The sequence below is a fragment of the Dermacentor albipictus genome, chromosome 5, assembly GCF_038994185.2.
Source record: "Dermacentor albipictus isolate Rhodes 1998 colony chromosome 5, USDA_Dalb.pri_finalv2, whole genome shotgun sequence".
Classification (NCBI taxonomy): Eukaryota; Metazoa; Arthropoda; class Arachnida; order Ixodida; family Ixodidae; genus Dermacentor; species Dermacentor albipictus.
In genome coordinates this window covers 63,012,146-63,031,568 of record NC_091825.1, presented here as the reverse complement: position 1 = coordinate 63,031,568, position 19,423 = coordinate 63,012,146, and the positions used below count along the sequence as shown (strand labels likewise).

The 19,423-nt window shown below is 43.7% G+C and overlaps 1 protein-coding gene across 1 annotated transcript in view; it reads right to left on the bottom strand.

Annotated features, from left to right (window-relative positions):
* Positions 1–233: 233 nt before the first annotated feature.
* The window catches only part of LOC135911727 (amine sulfotransferase-like), a 32,155-nt gene continuing 12,965 nt past the window's right edge, over positions 234–19,423 (bottom strand). The window contains exons 2-3 of the mRNA XM_065444076.2: positions 3,309–3,744; positions 234–816 (exon numbers count right to left, since the gene is read on the bottom strand). Coding sequence (XP_065300148.2) covers positions 235–816; positions 3,309–3,704 — 978 coding nt within the window. The 5' untranslated portion in view covers positions 3,705–3,744 and the 3' untranslated portion in view covers position 234. The remainder of the gene's footprint in view (positions 817–3,308; positions 3,745–19,423) is intronic.

The window sequence follows — 19,423 nt, the reverse complement described above, 5'->3', positions numbered from 1 at the left end:
CCAGGTTATGATCCTAGGCGTCATTTGTAGTGCAGCACGAAAAAACGCGGTCAGTTTATTTTTCCCGATATTTGTATTTCACTCCATGTCCACTTCTCGATATGAATTACGCCACAGCGACACACCGCTGCACAAAGAATGACATTTATATGATCGCTGTCCCACTTGTGAATATTTTATTACAAGAAGGAAAATGATCGTGAACACTAGTGAAGCATCACGCAGTTCGCGGCCTCATACTAAGGACAAGCTCAATGCCTCCGTCCGTATGTCGCCCCAAAGGTCCATAATAACGCTAGAACAACTGGTGTTTCCCGCGATTCTGTCCTCCATGCGTCGTAGCTGCTCAGGCGAGAAGTGCTCCTTCCACTCTCCCATCTTGGCGTTTCTGACAAAATTATAATGCTTGGTGTCTCCTCCGTTGGCCACTCTCGATGAGACGTCCAGGCTCTTCAGCTGCTTGTCAATCTCCGGGTCGGGATGCCCGCTTAGGTTGAACACCATCACTTTTCTCATGCTTTCGGCGCTACTCATTTGGACGATAGCGTCCAACTGCGTATCCCCTTCTAAGCCACGTTCTTTGATGAGGTTCCCGTAGTGTTCTCCGAAAAAGTTAGCCAAACGAAGTACCGCGTCCCGTATGTCTCTTTGCAATTCTTCGTACGTGAGAAAAAGAACGTTTGGCTTGTCCTTGAGCAAGTAACCGGCCTCCAGGTGCTCGAAGTAGCAGCCGTAAGGAAGAGAGCCTGTCAAGAAGGCCTCCAAAAAGTCATCGAATGTGCCCTCTTGGAAGCGATAGAAGCTGAGGGAAGTCATCTGCAATTGAAAAATGCAAAACAAGAACGCTTGATTAGCACTTTTAACTGCGCCTATTTCCCAGCGTACACATTTGATGCACTCAACGATGCCGATTTACTTAATAGTGCATTCCGTATTTTTAGGATACGCCACGCACTATCTGGCCCCCACGGCTGCCTATGTCTACCCTCATTCACGCCACCTAGATTCACAGGGTATGTCCAATTGGACGTGTGCTGCACTTCAACAAAACAAAAAAAGGAAAAAGAAAGAAAAAGAAGCGAGGCCAAGGACCTCCCACCTAGGACGATCCAAATAGGTCGCGAAGTTCCAGGCGAACAGCTGTTCACACTTTAGGCTGCCCCTTTGCGAAAACCAGCAGGTGACATCCACCACACATTATCCAACACATCCGTGATGGGCGGGAGATCTCCTACGCGTTCCTTCCTGCATGCTACCACATATTCGTGAAATGGCTGATGCATTGTAATGGCTTCTGCCCGCTGCCGCTCACTTTCTTCTTGAAGCGCTAAGTCGGAAAGTAGCTGTGAAGGACTAGACAAACGTGTTAATCGATAAAATCTGCAGCTCCTCGTCACGTTTACATCCTGATGAAAGCGGAAAACTGGTTTTTGCAAAACTTCCGTTTCCCGGCACAATCTGGCAGGGACGGGACATCTCGACAGCCAATCAGAGATTCAACATGGCGGATAACGGCGGCGGTGGTTCCGCCATGCGTGTCGAGAATAGAGCCTCTGGCTGCAGTAGAGCGGGAATAGAGCTTCTGGCTGCAATAGAAATGTTGTCTACAAAATTACTCAGATAGAAAACAAGCGGAACCAAAGTGAGTGCACTGCAACAAACATGCGTCATCAATACCGCAATACCTTTATGGAGGTAACCTTTTCCAACCTTTCTAGCGATCCGGTATCGAAGCTTCCGTAAAAGTCTGTACGTTCGAAAAGTGGCTGTTCATCGACAGTTCACGGGGTTTAGCTCCACGTGTGTGACGAGGCAGCACTTCTAGCGGAACAAAATGATGTAACGCCATTTACGTTAGAAACAGAAGTGATGACATTAAGGTTGTCAAGGGCGCAAGATTTGTTTCGTGGCCTGCTATGGGAGCTCTATTTTCAAATGAGCCGCAATTCGACTTGATCGGCATTTCGAGCCTTGGACGTGGAAAGCACTGCGGCATAATGTAAGCCGTGCGGGTGTCAGAATTACACCTATGCATGGAACATAATTTCTTGACAGGCAGAAGGTATTGGGAGCGGGGGGCTGGTCGCTTCATCGTACGCCAGGCTTGTTGGCCAGCACAGACAGGCGAAGGCAGTTAACAGTTATACGGCGGTAGCTAGTCATTACTTCTGACTGAACACTTTGTACAAAGATGAAACGCACCATGCCAACAACGCGCCACCAGAATTCGGACAAAGGGGGACAAGCAAAGCAGCACATGCGAGAGGGCCATGTTTTGGCAGCTTAATTTTACATGCGCGCCTTCAAGAGCTGCATTGCATTGTATTTGATAGCAGCTTCAATACTACGCAATTATCAGCCGATTATGATAAAATATGGATTTATTCAATCGATAAACTACAAATGAGTTGTATTTTCTATCCTGGCGACACATATATAACGTTCCTTAGGAACTTTATTTAGTTCAACGCAATCAAAGTACGGCTCTGTTTTAATTAAAAACAATATTCCCATTGGGTTGTTTGTTCCCTTCTCATATCGTCGAGCTTCAATCACTGCTCCCATATGTTGGTGAATATTGCTTTGGGACCGTTTTGACCCAAAGCTTCGCGAACCATTTGGATCGACCTTGGTGGGATAGCAAGTTGTTCCACACGCTATCATCTTTATTACCCGTGTAGATGTCGAGGCTGCCAGGCATGTTTCTCTGGATTAACTCAGAGATAAAACAAATGATACCAAATATCTCTACTGCAAGATGTATTCGTCACCAAGACAACAATTCTATTATCAAATAAAACCATTCTAGCATTTCTATGGTTGCTTTCCCAACATCTACTTAGGCAAAAACAGCAAGGCTATCGCCATGTCATAGATTTGCGGCATGACAACTGCATGACGTACGTGCATGAGAGAGGTTCTCGGGGCATCCTGGCCTATAATACTTTCGTGAATCTCCGTAGCATATAAACATGATTACTAATTACACAACCGGCATAAGAAATACTGCGGATCGTACTAATGTACGAGTCATGTCCAAAGTATGGATGGACTGTGAATATTTATTAATTAATTAGTTTATTTATATAGATATTGGTTTACCTACCTATGTATGTATGTAATAGAAACGTTCGTGACAATCACACTAGAGCGCATACATCGCCACTAATTATAATGAGTAATGAATTAGGGATGTTGATTTGTGGTATAAAAGAGTTTGCATGAAGTGCGACGTGGGCACTCGCCAGTAGAAGAAAGTTAAAAAAGTGCGAAAATAATAAACGCTGCATATCTCAACACTCCCTTACGTGATAGTAGAGGGACACGCAGACGTCCCAAGGATTGCGGGCCACGTAGACATACTTCGCCTCTGGGTTCAGCTTCTCCGTGCGCAAAGGCAGGTGAGTGCAGAACGTCCGCACTGGTGCGCTGGTCTGGTGTTTAGCAGCGTTCACGTGGTATTCGATGAACGGGGCCCGTTTAGTGAACTCCTCGTACGTGTCGAGAGGTTTCCCGCCATTGAGTATCAGCTGGGTGATGTACTGGACCCAGTGGGTGCCGCTTTTGGGATATGATACCTGCAGCAGGTCGCCTTTCTGGGCCACAAACTGCAGAGCATTCCTGATGGACTCCGGAGTCGTGAAGGGGCACCTCGGCTCGCCATCGATGATTTGGGCATACGGTTTGAACCTGTTCTGAGCCATTTCACTTCCGGTTCCACTTTTCGAGCAAGTGTCATTGAACCTGCAGATATAAAAAAAAGATAAAGCATTGACCATTTTAGTATACTATATATTCCTAACCGAGCCCAAAATGTCGCTAATCGAAAAGCATTATCAGCTGGCAAAGAATAAAGTTCGTGGTTTGGCTTAACTCTTGCCGTATCGTGGTGAAAATAGGGGTTTTTGGTAGGTTACGCGAGATTTTTCTTCTGAGGAAACTACGGAACTGAGTATTTTATGTTGTGCACAAAAGAAAAGCAGAATGAATGCACTTTTCGCGCATTAATGTTTTATAAACATGGTTTGTGTCGTAAACAAAATATAAATTGAGAGAATCAAGGTTGTGGAAAAAAATTGAGCAGAGTTTGTGAAGACACACTGGTATCTACTGAGGAAAAGAAAATTATGAGACAAAGAACACGTATGGCCTCCGAACTGCCACTACCTCCAAAAAATCAAAACTGTTTATTGAACAGGCCTTCCATTAGAAAAACCTAACTGAGCACATTATAGAGTTGGGTGTGCAATGCGGAGAAGCAGTTGCTCGATGCAGAACATAGCGGAACGTTGAATGTCTTGCAGTAAATTCTGATTTCGGCTGAGTTTTCCTATCGTTGTGGCATTTCTTGCAGTTTTTACAAGTCTCCAACTTGGCAGGATATCAAGCACTTCGAACGACAACAAAAACGGGGCGAAGCAGAAACAAAGCTAACTTGGCTGTGGCCACCGATTTTGCCGACTGGTTTGCGTTGTCGTCGCTATCAATGCGCGAGGAAAAAGCAGCATCCTCAGACTCGATGATGCTTCAGCAATTTACAAAACCAACCGCAGACGCAGCGGAATCACGAGATCTGCTGTGGTTCGAAGCGTGCGCCCCCCTGCAGGAGATGGCTATTTTTTATTGATTTATTTGTTTATTTGTTTATAGTGCTCGCCAAAGAAAATGCCTTCACGGGTGGGGGAAGAAAAATGCAAAAAAGTCGAGCAAAAAATGACAAGGCAGTACAGTCGCAATATCCATAAAGAGTGACATGCGGTGAACAAAGACAAAATACACTTGTTTCATGTGCATCAGAAACAAAAATAGATGCTTAGACGCCTACATATCACAGAAGACAAGACTCTGAACCAGCCGTAAAAGCACTGACGGAGGCAGATATGCCGACTGAATTTGGTAAGTAATACCATTCTCTATTCAGCCTCGGAAAATGCTGTGTGTGATTGTGTCATTCGATGTAACTGGCGGTTGTATCTATAAACTGCGCCTGAGTATAGAGCCTTAATCTGGCCAAAGTTACACACAATTTAGATGAATTAATTCTAGCCTCATTACCAATATTTAGAAATAAAAAGGATAGTCACTCAGACTTAGCCCTAACTTCTAAAGCGAAATGTTTTGTACGACTGCATAGTTGAGTGGGAGACTGCACGCACTGATTTTTCTACAAAACGAATATAGACGCCAGTCGTTGAACACGGTCCGATTTGTGACGGTTAGTAGCTGTGTGAAGGTCGCATACTATCGTAGCATACTCAATATTGGGCATACTTCAAAATACTGTTCACGAGACTGGAGGTAGGATGTAAACCAGTTATTAATATTTGCATTTCTAAATATTTCAAATATTTTTCGCAATAATTTAGGGTGCTAAATTTTATCAAATACTTCGGGAAATCCTAGGAAGGTCAGGTAAATCTGTCCTCAACTATTGTTTGTTTGTGAAAGATTGTAAACTGTCAGACCAAGCCACGCTGCTGTAGACAACCCCTTACGAAAACCATGTTGCACTGCTGATAATTGAAAGTTTGAAGATAATTTAAGACATGTCTACAGGAGTGGTTCGAAGCAAGTGCGCGTAAGAGAAATTGGCCTGCAGTTAGGCACGTCTGATTTGTGCCACTTATATGAACTTAAAATATATTAGCTTGTTTCCAGGCTACAGGAAATGCTCCCTTTGCAAGCTTGAAAGAGAATGGTAAGGTATTTAGTGACTCAGTGAGCCCGTCTATGTAAGAACATATTTGCGATGCTGTCGGGGCCAAATAATTTCTTAGGGGTAATGCGGTTAAAAGGTTAAGCACTCGTTCGTTGATCAGAACGTACGAAACACATCATCATTCATTGTAATTAAAAGAAGACCATGAGTAGTCCCTCCATATCTTTACTGCCTGGTTCCGAACAAGCTTTCCAAAAATGAATAAATGTACTTTTAAATTGCATGCATCACATCATCATGATGGAGGGGAATATTCCGAATAAATAAGAAAGACAGGAAGGAGGGCTTCTTTATGTCTAGCCTGGCCAAAATCTCTTAATAAATGGTTCTTGAAAACACCTCACTAGTTGAAGAAAAAAAAACTAAGAGCTCATGAAAGAGATTTGTGCTGTAGAAACATGTACAAGCACCCGCGGCAAGGGTAACTGCATACATTGTAGCGTAAAAATCAAATATGCTGTATGATTTAACTACAAGGAACATTATATTACGGACTACAAGCAAAAGTAACAGATCCTCTTGTAGCCTTACGCTGGAAAATGGAAAACAAAGCTCGAATTACTCATTTTGTTTCTGCTTTGCTTGAAAAACATTTGTCGTTGTTTCACTTCATGTAATTTGGAATGGATTGTTCACAGATGGACCATAGTAACCCGACTTTACCAGTCGGTTGGTGCAAAAGATTCAGTTACTTACGGCATTAAAAGTACTGGATAGTTCATTTTCGCATACGAATACAATAGGTTATATTTATTATTCAATTTATGTTCCAAACCTTGAATATTGGCCTACCTTTATTTATCAGAGTTCAATAAACGAGAAATAACACCGCGCCTAACGCCACACAAACACCTAAATTGAGTTGCAAGTTAAAGCCACTAAAAGGTTAAACAAAAAATTATATTTTTACCTATATCAGCGTGAGTAAACAAAATCTTTTCAGTTTTTCTTTCGCTGTTGTGAAAAAACCTACTAGTAGGTTACAAATTTTGTATTATTAGCAGGAAATCAAACAAATCTTCGATTACTGGTACATATAAGTGATGTAGTTGGATAGCTAAGGTACATGAGAGGGAGCCTATTTAGTTACATAGTACCAAGGCCACATTGCTATAATTCTTATTCCGAAAGATAATAATCTTTGTGTGCGTGATCATAGGAAAATTTTTTTAAAAATGCGCCTGGTTAGACATTGCCTGTACTATGGGAAAATGTAAAAAGCAAGGCAGTTGAGCTCATCATCAGCTCTTTCATTCTTTAGTAAATCTGAAGGCAGAATGCCTTGAATGGCTTAAGATATGCATAATTAAAAAATGCTTTATTTTTGCGGTGTTTCATGCTGGTTAGCAAAAAAGCAATGAGATGATGGCGCCTTCATGGTCACAGATGTTCCGTGGAGAAGTCTGGTTAACCAACCGAAAGATGTTACTTTTTGCTATTTTATATGTGTAGATCTCTAATGTCTTTCGAAACTGTCGTCATTATGTAAAAAAATTCTGTGCTGCGCCATCTAAAGTTGAGGAGGAAGGTCATATGACTGTGACCGAAACTCACCAGGAACGCCAATGTTGTAAAGAAGTTAACGAGAAACCTTGGGCCAGAGCATCAATGCGCTTCTGCTGTTTTATGAAGTTTACTATGGCGCATACAAAATCATAGGCCTGCATAAGAAGATATTCTTGTCTGTAATTTCTAAACCACGGTAATATGATGATTACATTGGTTACAATGTAGCTTCTGTACTTGCAAAAATGTGCAAGGCACCACATATATTTTGGTGTGATAGCGTCTAGTAATCGCTTAGGAAAAGTAAGAGAAGAAAACAGAACACGTCCATTGTTACTTGCCTGTGTTAAAGGGTGTCTCTAAAAACTTCTTGCGTGTGGAGCCAGAGCAGCGCTGACGATGGCTTCTTCATGAGTAAATGTTGCGGGCAGATATATAGTGCTTGTCAGTTGTCACGTCAGTGATTTACGCAAGAAAGCCGCGCAAAATATGAATAAAAGCATGAGTATTTTTAATATCGTCTTTTAACGCGAAGGTTCCTTTGCTTCTACATTTGACTTTCCCACTGCTTCTGCTGTCGTGGCTGCCACCTGGGACACCGCCTCAAGGGGTCGTTTAGAGCGTGTGTGTTCAAGACAGGAACGAAGCAGAGAGCAAAGACAACGCGATAAACTCGTTTCGATGCGCACAATGCTCTCTGGAGCTCTCTGCTCATCGCTATTTTAGCTTCTTGACGGCTCTAATTATCCACGACTCCCCACAAGAATATTGCTTAAATTGCAGCGCACCTTTATACAAACGTGCAAGTCCAGAGATAAGCTAGGTAGAAACGAAAGGGAGAGGAGTCAGAGAATAGGTAGAACCGAAGCAGTCGCGAAAAAGTAAAAAAAAAATCCCTGCCGGTTTTCTCTCGCAGTTCCGATAAAATGAGGGATCGGAGGTTGGGAGGAGATGACGTGGAAATGCAAGGAAACGATATAGACACGACAGTCATTGCCGGCAAACAGGATGAATTTACGTTCAAAGCAGTTACGGTGCTGCTTTTTCCTGGAGAATAAGCATCATGAAAATTTGTCAAGCGAGCAAAAAATTAGACAGGGCGCGCAGAAACAGAGGCACATTAAAGCCCACCTTATGGTCTAGGCGACACTACGGAACTGGCGACACCTGCAATCGACACTTCTGTGGCCACCGCGGTAGCGTTGCGGTTTGGCACTGCTCGAGGTCGCAGGTATGTTCCCGACCGCTGCAGCCACATTTTAACGAGGGCTAAATAAGAAAAACAAAAACACTCGTGCACTTAGATTTAGGGGCATGTTAAAGAAAACCATGGTGTCAAAATTAACAATGAGTCCGCTACTACGGCGTGCATCGTAATCCGGTTGTGGCTTTGGCACGTACAGGCCCATAATTCAAATAGAGTGTAATACTTCTGTCGCGATGCGATGTGCCATGTGAAGGAATGAATATGCTGAACCCTTTCAGATACTATAAAGTACGGTGTACAGCAAGACCTCTAGTAAACACTTCCCCTGTGTGTTCTGCACTCTACACCCAGGTGGCACGTGAGGTTGGGCCAACGTTGGAAACATATTGGCACTTCTTGGCCCAATGACGGCCTAAGATAAACAGCGTACGTGGTTCCAATATTGGCAGTGCCATTCTGGTAGAGATCCAACCTTGGCCCACATTACACAGTCAGTAAACAATATTGGTTGTGTCATTCTGATAGACATCCAATGTTGGCCCACATTACACAGTCAGTAAACAATATTGGCAGTACCGTTCAACAAGGCGAGAATTATTGGACCGACTTTCATATGGATTTGCCAATATGGATTACTAGTTGGCTTTTTTTGGAGGACATTGGCCCCTTAATAAGCCAGTTTTCGCCTTGTCGGCTTTTAGTGCTCTACGACTGGCTGAGATTGAACAACGTGTTTTGAAAACTAACCCACTGATCACAGGAACACTGCGCAGGAACCAGAAATATGTTCTCCCATGTGAACTCCATGAATGGTACACCGCCATTTTTGCACTTCTCCTTTACTGAAATGCGTCCCCTAAAGAGAAAAGCCAGTGTACCACGTAGCAAGCAGGGGAAGTCGCATAAATTTAGCCGGTGCTCTATTGATCGTGAATAAGAACATGAGCTTTCCATAAGAAGCAATGGTATTGCGAATTTGCCTCCGCATTGTATATTTTGCATGCACGCTCCGCGGCTTTGGTGGGTCAGGATTCTGAGGAGAATCGAGAATTACAGTGCCTCAGAGCTGATGGAATCGTTTTATATTGCATCGAGATGGAGCGCATATGTATCAGTGAAACTTTTGTTTCTTTCTTTAGCATGCATGGCATGTTGCGGCGACATAATCAACATGCTCCTATTCTAATATATTCTTTTGTTCGTGCATATGTAGTAAGTTCCTTGTATGAATGCCCCTGACAGAAAAAAAAAATTAATTGCACGTTTTGGCATTTGCGTGTCAACAACCTCTTGTCTTTGCCTTTAGTAGGCATGGCGCGTTCCTGAATTTTTTTTTCGGCCTAGCTTTCCATCCTTCAGCCACCACGCACCCACGCGAGCCTGGTCAATGCTACCAGTTAAGCGTTCAGACAGCCATAAGCTGCTGCGTCGAATTGGGTGCTCTCGGAAGCATGGGGGAAAGCGGCGGGGTCACTATTGTCCTCCTTGTCGCCCTCCGTCGCTGTCACCCCAAAACACGGTCGGGCTAGGTCCAGCGGGGGAAAGTGGCGTTTACGCCATATTCTTCGTTCACCATTTCCTTTCACTCTTTCCTTCTATGCGTCGCTACACTCTTAGGCAAAGTTACATCCTTTGGCTTGCCCCTTCTGCCACACAACAATAATCGTTATCTGCCTTTATGCATTTCCTTTTTTAACGCTGCGAGCCCGGTACTTTCCAGTAACAAACGGCAAGTGCGTTATCAGCATAGAACAGTTTACACCCTTTGGAGTGCCCCTTCTGATAACGCGCGTGCCGTTCGTTACTGGAAAGTTCCGGGCTCGCAGTGTTAAAGAAAGGAAACGCATCAAGGCAGATAACGATTATTGTTGTGTGGCAGAAGGGGCAAGCCGAAGGGTGCAACACCGCCTGATTGCTTGCCGTCTTGTCCCTTCTTGCCCGCGCACTCCTCTCGTGAAAAATGCTCGCTTGCGGTCGCCATCCCTACTGAGAAGCCTACATCTTGAAATACGTAGCAATGTGGCCGCGAATTTTTCTGAGTGTTAGAATTAATATAGGCGAAACAACAATTAGAAAAAAAGTCGGCTCTCGTGGCCACCGTTTTCGATGTGGGATGAACTCGGATACACAGAAGCATGGATCTTACAATGGTGAGTGCATTTGTTTTGCGCATGTTATAAGTTTTATAAGGAGCAATATCACGTGGTATATATATTAAAGAAACAGGCCTGGCTATTGTAGAGTGCCTGTAATTTGCAGCCTTTGAATAGTGCCCGGAGCAGAACCACGTGTCAATCTCTGTGAATTTCACCCAAATTCCAGGACTATAATTTTATCAAGCCACGCACGCGGCCTGATCCTGCTAGTGATACCGAGGAACCAGGCTTCTTCTCACTGTTATAGGTCAAGCATCATTTCCAGCCGACAGTATTTCTTTCTTTTCGTATAATAAATGCCTCTTTTACAAGTGTTTCTTGACGGAACTTCTCGGTTTCCACATTAAAAATTTCGCACGAAGGCCGCATTGTGTCTACACAGTCTGAAACTAGGCTTTTTGTGCTGTAGCAGGTTTTCTGGCAATTTTTTAATTATAAAGTGCTACGCTGACTAGGTGTGGGCTGTAAGCAAGGCAGATGGATCCTGCGCATTTTATGTCTGTTCTAAATATTACGTTACACCTCGTACAAGATATGCCATATATGTCGAAATATTAAGAAGTGTTACCTGACAAATCTCTTGCAAGAAAGTTTCTTGATTCACCCCTTCGAACTTTCTGCTCAGACTTATAATATTGTTGCAGTATGGCGCTTTTTCAAATGAAAACGCTGCCACATACATTTGTCATACCAACATCTCTAATAATGTTTCTTTTTATTTTACAGTGCAAGAATTTCGTCCAAGTAATGGTGAAGTCGCTATGCGATATGGTAGCAATATCAACGAAACCACCGCGTTATCGTCGTCCTCGGGGGCCTGATCAGCCCGTCGTCATCCAAGCACTGACCAACCTGCCTACCGACGTCAGCTCCCCGCCCTGAAACCCCTGGGCAGCCCACCGTCCTCGGTGCCTTGCCCAATTCCTATCCTGAGGGCAGTGCCTGTAGAGAAACTGTTTGAAGATAACCGAGCCTCACCCATCTAGGTCCACGGAAAATGCCTGTTTGTGAAAATTTCTTCGCAAATAAACTTTCATAAATATCAATTTGAGTATTCTTTTATTATTATTTGTAAGCATATATGACTTCTGCTTCTTGACATCTTTTTGTCGTGCTTTCCTACCTACTATTGAGGAAGACGGTAAGGGGACAATTGCTACAAAAAATGCCGCTAGCAAAAGGAGGAGGAAGAGTAGATTTTAATGAAGAGAAAGGAGGAGTGGTGGGCCTGGAAAGCGTGTCTCTAGCCCGCTACTCCTCATGGGGAAAGGGGAAGTGGGAAATACAGGGAAAGGTAGGTGGCGGGTGAATATGTTATGGTACAATGAAATACTATATACACGTCGTCCAATATGCGTATGCGCACTGGAGACGCAATACACGGAGAGTAATCTTATCCATACAAAAAGTAATCTTGCATCAAAAAGTTTTTGCGCAAACACGCTTCGCACTTACTGCACGTCTCACAGCTTCTAGAGGCGATCGTCTAAACCAGTCTCACTTAAAAAGTTCAAAAGTGCTTTTATGGCACGTTGGGCACAGTCAACCCTCCTCCACGCGCCCAAAAGCTTTTCTTCTGAAAAGGGGTGGGAGTCCAAGCTGTCAACAGTAGATTTGAGTTTTCTTCGTTCGGCCACACATTGAGGGCACACGCAAAGTACGTGAGCTATTGTCTCGAGAGTGTGACAGATGCCACATTCAGGGTCCCGTGCTTGTACAATCTTGTGAAGGTATCGGTGGGTGTATGCCACACCCAGCCGTAATCGATGAATGAGTGTTTCCTGGCTTCTCCGCAACCGAAGTAGAAGCCGGAATTGTAATCCAGCGTCAAGTCTATACAGGCGCCATTGTCGATGTTCGAGGTTGCCCCAATGTCGCGCCGTAGACGTTTTAATGGGTTTGCGGTAAGAATGCGTGCGTGCTCTAAAGCCAGCGTATCTAGAATATTCGTCATGCAAAGGCATTGGCTCAAAGCTGGCAATAATAATGGCAACAATATGGCTCAACACTGGTCCTACGATGGCTGCTGCATTGGCATAACATTGGTCCAATCTTGGCTTTAACGCTGGTCCTACGATGGCTGCTGCATTGGTATAACATTGGTCCAATCTTGGCTTTAACGCTGGTCCTACTCTGGCAGCACAATGGCTGCTGCATTGGCATCATCATCATCATCAGCCCGGTTACGCCCACTGCAGAACAAAGGCCTCTCCCATACTTCTCCAACAACGCCGATCATGTACTAATTGTGGCCATGCTGTCCCTGCAAACTTCTTAATCTCATCCGCCCATCTAACTTTCTGCCGCCCCCTGCTACGCTTCCCTTCCCTTGGGATCCAGTCCGTAACCCTTAATGACCATCGGTTATCCTCCCTCCTCATTACATGTCCTGCCCATGCCCATTTCTTTTTCTTGATTTCAACTAAGATGTCATTAACTCGCGTTTGTTCCCTCACCCACTCTGCTCTTTTCTTATCCCTTAACGTTACATCTATCATTCTTCTTTCCATAGCTCGTTGCGTCGTCCTCAATTTGAGTAGAACCCTTTTCGTAAGCCTCCAGGTTTCTGCCCCGTAGGTGAGTACTGGTAAGACACAGCTATTATACACTTTCCTCTTGAGGGATAATGGCAACCTGCTGTTCATGATCTGAGAATGCCTGCCAAACGCACGCCAGCGCATTCTTATTCTTCTGATTATTTCTGTCTCATGATCCGGATCTGCCGTCACTACCTGCCCTAAGTAGATGTATTCCCTTACTACTTCCAGTGCCTCGCTGCCTATTGTCAATTGCTGTTCTCTTCCGAGACTGTTAAACATTACTTTAGTTTTCTGCAGATTAATTTTTAAACCCACTCTTCTGCTTTGCCTCTCCAGGTCAGTGAGCATGCATTGCAATTGGTCCCCTGAGTTACTAAGCAAGGCAATATCATCAGCGAATCGCAAGTTACTAAGGTATTCTCCATTAACTTTTATGCCCAATTCTTCCCAATCCAGGTCTCTGAATACCTCCTGTAAACACGCTGTGAATAGCATTGGAGAGTTCGTATCTCCCTGTCTGACGCCTTTCTTTATTGGGATTTTGTTGCTTTCTTTATGGAGGACTACGGTGGCTGTGGACCCGCTATAGATTTCTTTCAGTATTTTTACATACAGCTTGTCTACACCTTGATCTGTAATGCCTGCATGACTGTTGAGGTTTCGACAGAATCAAACGCTTTCTCGTAATCAATGAAAGCTATATATAAGGGTTGGTTATATTCCGCACATTTCTCTATCACCTGATTGATAGTGTGAATATGATCTATTGTTGATTAGCCTTTACGGAATCCTGCCTGGTCCTTTGCTTGACAGAAGTCTAAGGTGTTCCTGATTCTATTTGCGATTACCTTAGTGAATAGTTTGTAGGCAACGGACAGTAAGCTGATCGGTCTATAATTTTTCAAGTCTTTGACGTCCCCTTTCTTATGGATTAGGATTATGTTAGCGTTCTTCCAAGATTCCGATACGCTCGAGGTCATGAGGCATTGCGTATACAGGGTGGCCAGTTTCTCTAGAACAATCTGCCCACCATCCTTCAACAAATCTGATGTTACCCGATCCTCTCCAGCTGCCTTCCCCCTTTGCATATCTCCTAAGGCTTTCTTTACTTCTTCCGGCGTTACCTTTGGGATTTCGAGTTCCTCTAGACTATTTTCTCTTCCATTATCGTCGTGGGTGCCACTGGTACTGCATAAATCTCTATAGAACTCCTCAGCCACTTGAACTATCTCATCCATATTAGTTATGATATTGCCGGCTTTGTCTCTTAACGCATACATCTGATTCTTGCCAATTCCTAGTTTCTTCTTCACTGTTTTTAGGCTTCCTCCGTTCCTGAGAGCATGTTCAATTCTATCCATATTATACTTCCTGATGTCAGCTTTCTTACGCTTGCTGATTAACTTCGAAAGTTCTGCCAGTTCTATTCTAGCTGTAGGGTTAGAGGCTTTCATACATTGGCGTTTCTTGATCAGATCTTTCGTCTCCTGTGATAGTTTACTGTTATCCTGCCTAACGGAGTTGCCACCGACTTCCACTGCACACTCCTTAATGATGCCCACAAGGTTGTCGTTCATTGCTTCAACACTAAGGTCCTCTTCCTGAGTTAAAGCCGAGTACCTGTTCTGTAGCTTGATCTGGAATTCCTGTATTTTCTCTCTTACCGCTAACTCATTTATCGGCTTCTTATGTACCAGTTTCTTCCGTTCCCTTCTGAGGTCTAGGCTAATTCGAGTTCTTACCATCCTGTGGTCACTGCAGCGCAACTTGCCGAGCACATCCACATCTTGTATGATGCCAGGGTTAGCGCAGAGTATGATGTCTATTTCATTTCTAGTCTCGCCGTTCGGGCTCCTCCACGTCCACTTTCGGCTATCCCGCTTGCGGAAGAAGGTATTCATTATCCTCATATTATTCTGTTCCGCAAACTCTACTAATAACTCCCCCCTGATATTCCTAGTGCCTATGCCATATTTCCCCACTGCCTTGACTCCAGCCTGCTTTTTGCCTACCTTGGCATTAAAGTCGCCCATTAGTATAGTGTATTTGGTTTTCACTCTACCCATCGCCGATTCCACGTCTTCATAGAAGCTTTCGACTTCCTGGTCATCATGACTGTATGTAGGGGCGTAGACCTGTACAATCTTCATTTTGTACCTCTTATTAAGTTTCACAACAAGACCTGCCACCCCCTCGTTAATGCTATAGAATTCCTGTATGTTACCAGCTATATTCTTATTAATCAGGAATCCGACTCCTAGTTCTCTTCTCTCCGCTAAGCCCCGGTAGCACACGACGTGCCCGCTTTATAGCACTGTATATGCTCCTTTTGGCGTCCTAACTTCACTGAGCCCTATGATATCCCATTTACTGCCCTCTAATTCCTCCAATAGCACTGCTAGACTCGCTTCACTAGATAGCGTTCTAGCGTTAAACGTTGCCAGGTTCATATTCCAATGGCGGCCTGGCGGCCTGGCGGCCTGGCGGCCTGGCGACCAATGGCATTGGCATAACATTGGTCCAATCTTGGCTTTAACGCTGGGCCAGCATTGGATTGGGTTGCACTTTGCCCATATGCCAACATTGGTACAACAATGGTACCAATTTCTGCCAGCATTGGGCCATGGTTGGACCAATGCTGGTGTGCTGCCTGGGCACAGACTGATAGCAGTGGCAGATTTATAAGTGCTACCTTGAGGATGTAATTTTTGAATGCACATTTCAGGAGCACAACACTCGTCTCGCTATTGTACTCGACTGTATCGGAAAGGCTGGTCTTGAACTGAATTTTAAAAAAATTGCATTTTCGAGAGCGCCAAACTGGTGCTAGGTCATCTCGTCCATAAGGATGGCATTAGACCCAACCTCAGAAGGCGGCAGCCGTTGAGTCATTCGAGCAACCTAAATCTGTCGAGCAACTTCGTAGTTTCGAAAACCTCTGCTCATATTACCGGCAGTTCATACGCGGTTTCCAGGATGTCGCTCCCCCTTTGACGAATCTCCTGCGTAAGAACATTCTGTTTCAGTGGACCCCTGCTGAGTGTGAAGCTGCTTTTCGGCAGCTGAAGTTCTCGTTAACCTCACAGCTCGTGCTCCGGCACTTCGATCCTTTGTCGCCAACAGAAATTCACACAGATGTCTGCCAGTTGCGTTTGCATCGGTGCCGTCCGCGTTCGGCGCTGCAGGAATAACGAACATGTCGTCGCGTACGCAAGCCGTTCTTTAAGCAAGCCTGAAGGCGACTGCACTGTGACAGAACAAGAATGTGTAGCACCAGTATTGGCCGAGCAGCGGTTTCGCTCGTACGTCTATGGTAGTCCGTTCACCATCGTCACAGATCACCAATCTCTATGCTGGCTGGTCAATCATCGTGACCCGTCCGGTCACCTCGGGCGATGGGCCCTTCGTCTACAGGAATATGTGTTCACTATTTCGCACAAGAGTGGCCGTCGACACGCAGACGTGGATTGCCTTTCCAGGATGCCACTACGTACGACGGATTGTGAAGACGACAACCTTGATCAACTTATCGCTTCCCTTTTGCCTGACTTCCCCGATGCCTTGACATTCGCCACAGAGCCGGCTAAAAGCACAAGCTGGAATGCTTATTTCGCTGTCACACAAGGGCCTATAGCCTCAGGTCGATTTTGCGTCCGAGATGGTCTTGTTTTGTATTTGTATAACAATCTTTATTTCTCTCTTTCCACGGAATACAGAATGAGAGCGGGCGTGAGGGTAAAGCCCCGTGCAGTGGCTTGAGAAAACCCCATACGCCCCACATGACGAGGAAATAGCTTATTCATAACAAACGCAGAGAAATACTCGAAACATTGCAATATATTCTGAATTTGCAAACCTACAAGGGCAAAATACTTAGAGTGGGGATCAGTAAGAAAATATACGTACAAAATTGAGAACAGCCTTATTGCATTTGTTAACATTGTGTGATGTAGCAATCACGCAACATACAAAACGCAGAATGAGACACCATTCATTAGTGCCGGAGCGGCAAAGCACTAACTTATTTTTCGATATTTCTTCCAGTGAGATGTTATTCCGTTCATGTGGGTTAAGGTAACAGGCAAGTTTAGAGGTGCTTGATTGAAATCGGTACACAGTCCGACAAAACAGCGTAGACCAAGCGGTGCAACGTCGTACATTGTACATGGGCACATGGCTTTGAATGTTGAATAGATTCAACATATCTACGTTGCTTGTTCAAATAGCATTCTTGTACAGAAGAATTAACCTGAAGGCATAAAAATTAAGCACTTGAATGATGGTAAACTCGGAATAATAGCTTTTTGTGTGGGCATACCATTGTATGTTAGCAGCTAACCTTATCGGACGTTTCTGAGTAACAATAATCTTGGATAAATTATGCTTCGTACTTGTGCCCCAGTAAGGTTGGTAGTAGTTAAGTATTGGAACTAAGAATGCGTTGTAGATTAATAGATTAATTCTTGTTGATAGCACATACCGTTGACGACATAGCACCCCATTCACTTTGTTATTTTTATTCCTATGTTATTAATTTCGGCATCCCAATTAAGCGACTCCGAGCAGGTTGTTCCAAGACGTTTGATACTACGCACGATTTCAATATAGTTGTTCCCAAACCTAAGCATATTACCTTTTACAAGTTTGTTTTTCACTCGGAATACCATGGCTTTAGTTTTGCGAGTGTTCACCTTTAGGCAATTTTCCTGCGATCACTGACACATTTATTACAAAAACTCATTATCTGTAGAGGACAAGCCATTTTCTCTGCTACCCGTAATGAGCACGGAAAGGGCATCAGCGTAGGCTGTAAAGTTTACCCGTAGCTCCGTGTAAAATATATCGTTTAAGTAAACTAAAAACAACAAAGGGCCTATGACGCTGCCCTGCGGCACGCCCGATTTTGTGTATTGTCCATCAGACAGAGCATCGTTGTGTGCTACAATTTGTTTAGGATGTGGAAGGTATGCGCGTATCAAATATTTAGAAATCCCCCTTATACCGTAGTAGTTTACTTTATTTACGAACAAGGGATGATTGAATAAAACAAAGGCTTTGTAAAAGTCCATATAAATTCCGAGGACAAGGAGCCTGTCTTCAAATGCATTTGTGATGTGTTCCCTTTGCTTCAGCAGTGCCAACTCAGTGGATCTTCTTGGTCTGAATCCAAACTGAGCATTCGACAAAACGAACGCTTATCTAAGAAATTAGTTATTCTCGCGTGAATAATTTTCTCTATATCTTTACAAATTACCGGTAGAATAGAACTTGGCCTACAATTTGACAATTCAGAGCTATCGCCTCCTTTTTGTATGACAATAACTTTTGCAATCTGCATCTACTTTGGAAATGCTCCACTACTGAGACAAAGTTTGAATATGTATGTTAAGATTGCGGCTAACAAATCAATTACATATGTTAATCGGTCATATTTGAAAACCGTTAATATCTAAAGCGGTACTGTTTTTAGGATTTCCCATAGAAAAATTATTTCATTTTTCGTTGTAGGGGACGTAAACATCGACATCGAGACTCCTGGCGCTTGGTGAATTGACGTGTTTGCCGAATGAATAGACGAGCATACTGTATTTGTGATATTCACAAAGAAATCGTTAAAGGCATTCGAGAGATCCTGCCCTGTCAGCAAAGAAGCATCACTCATAACGCAGTTTGAACCACTGTTGTAGTGACATCCAGGTAGTTTACCTAGTTGATGCCATCGATGCTGAGGGTTCGTGCTAAATTATCTGAAAACGAATTGCTGAAGTATTCTTATTTGGCTTGACGTAGTTCTTTGTTCAAGTTATTGCAATATTTTTTATATTGAGACAATTTCATGGGATGCTTGGATTTAATGAATTGCGCATATAGTTTCGTTCTCTTTTCTATTGTTTCAGTAACGCGTTCGTAATCCGTGGTTTCCTCGATTTGCGTTTGTGACAGCTTCTTTAGAGAACGCAGTTTTGATTTATGTGGTTTAACTCAGCGATTAGTGCATCGTATGCAACATCTGCATAAGATAGTGACAATATATGAGAGAAGTCGGCTCTACTTATTTTATTACGAAAAGTGTCGAGGGTTATTGAATCAATGGAGCGATAATGAGACACCGGTGATATAGATGCATGTTTATATTTGATATTAGCAATAAAGGCAAATAGTGAAAAATGATCCCTGATGTCAGTTATCTAAGTTCAGCAAGTTATAGTGCTTTTATTGTTGTTAGTGATAATTAAATCTAAAGTAGATGAAGCGGAAAAGGTTACCCGCGTTGGTACAGTAATTACATTCACAA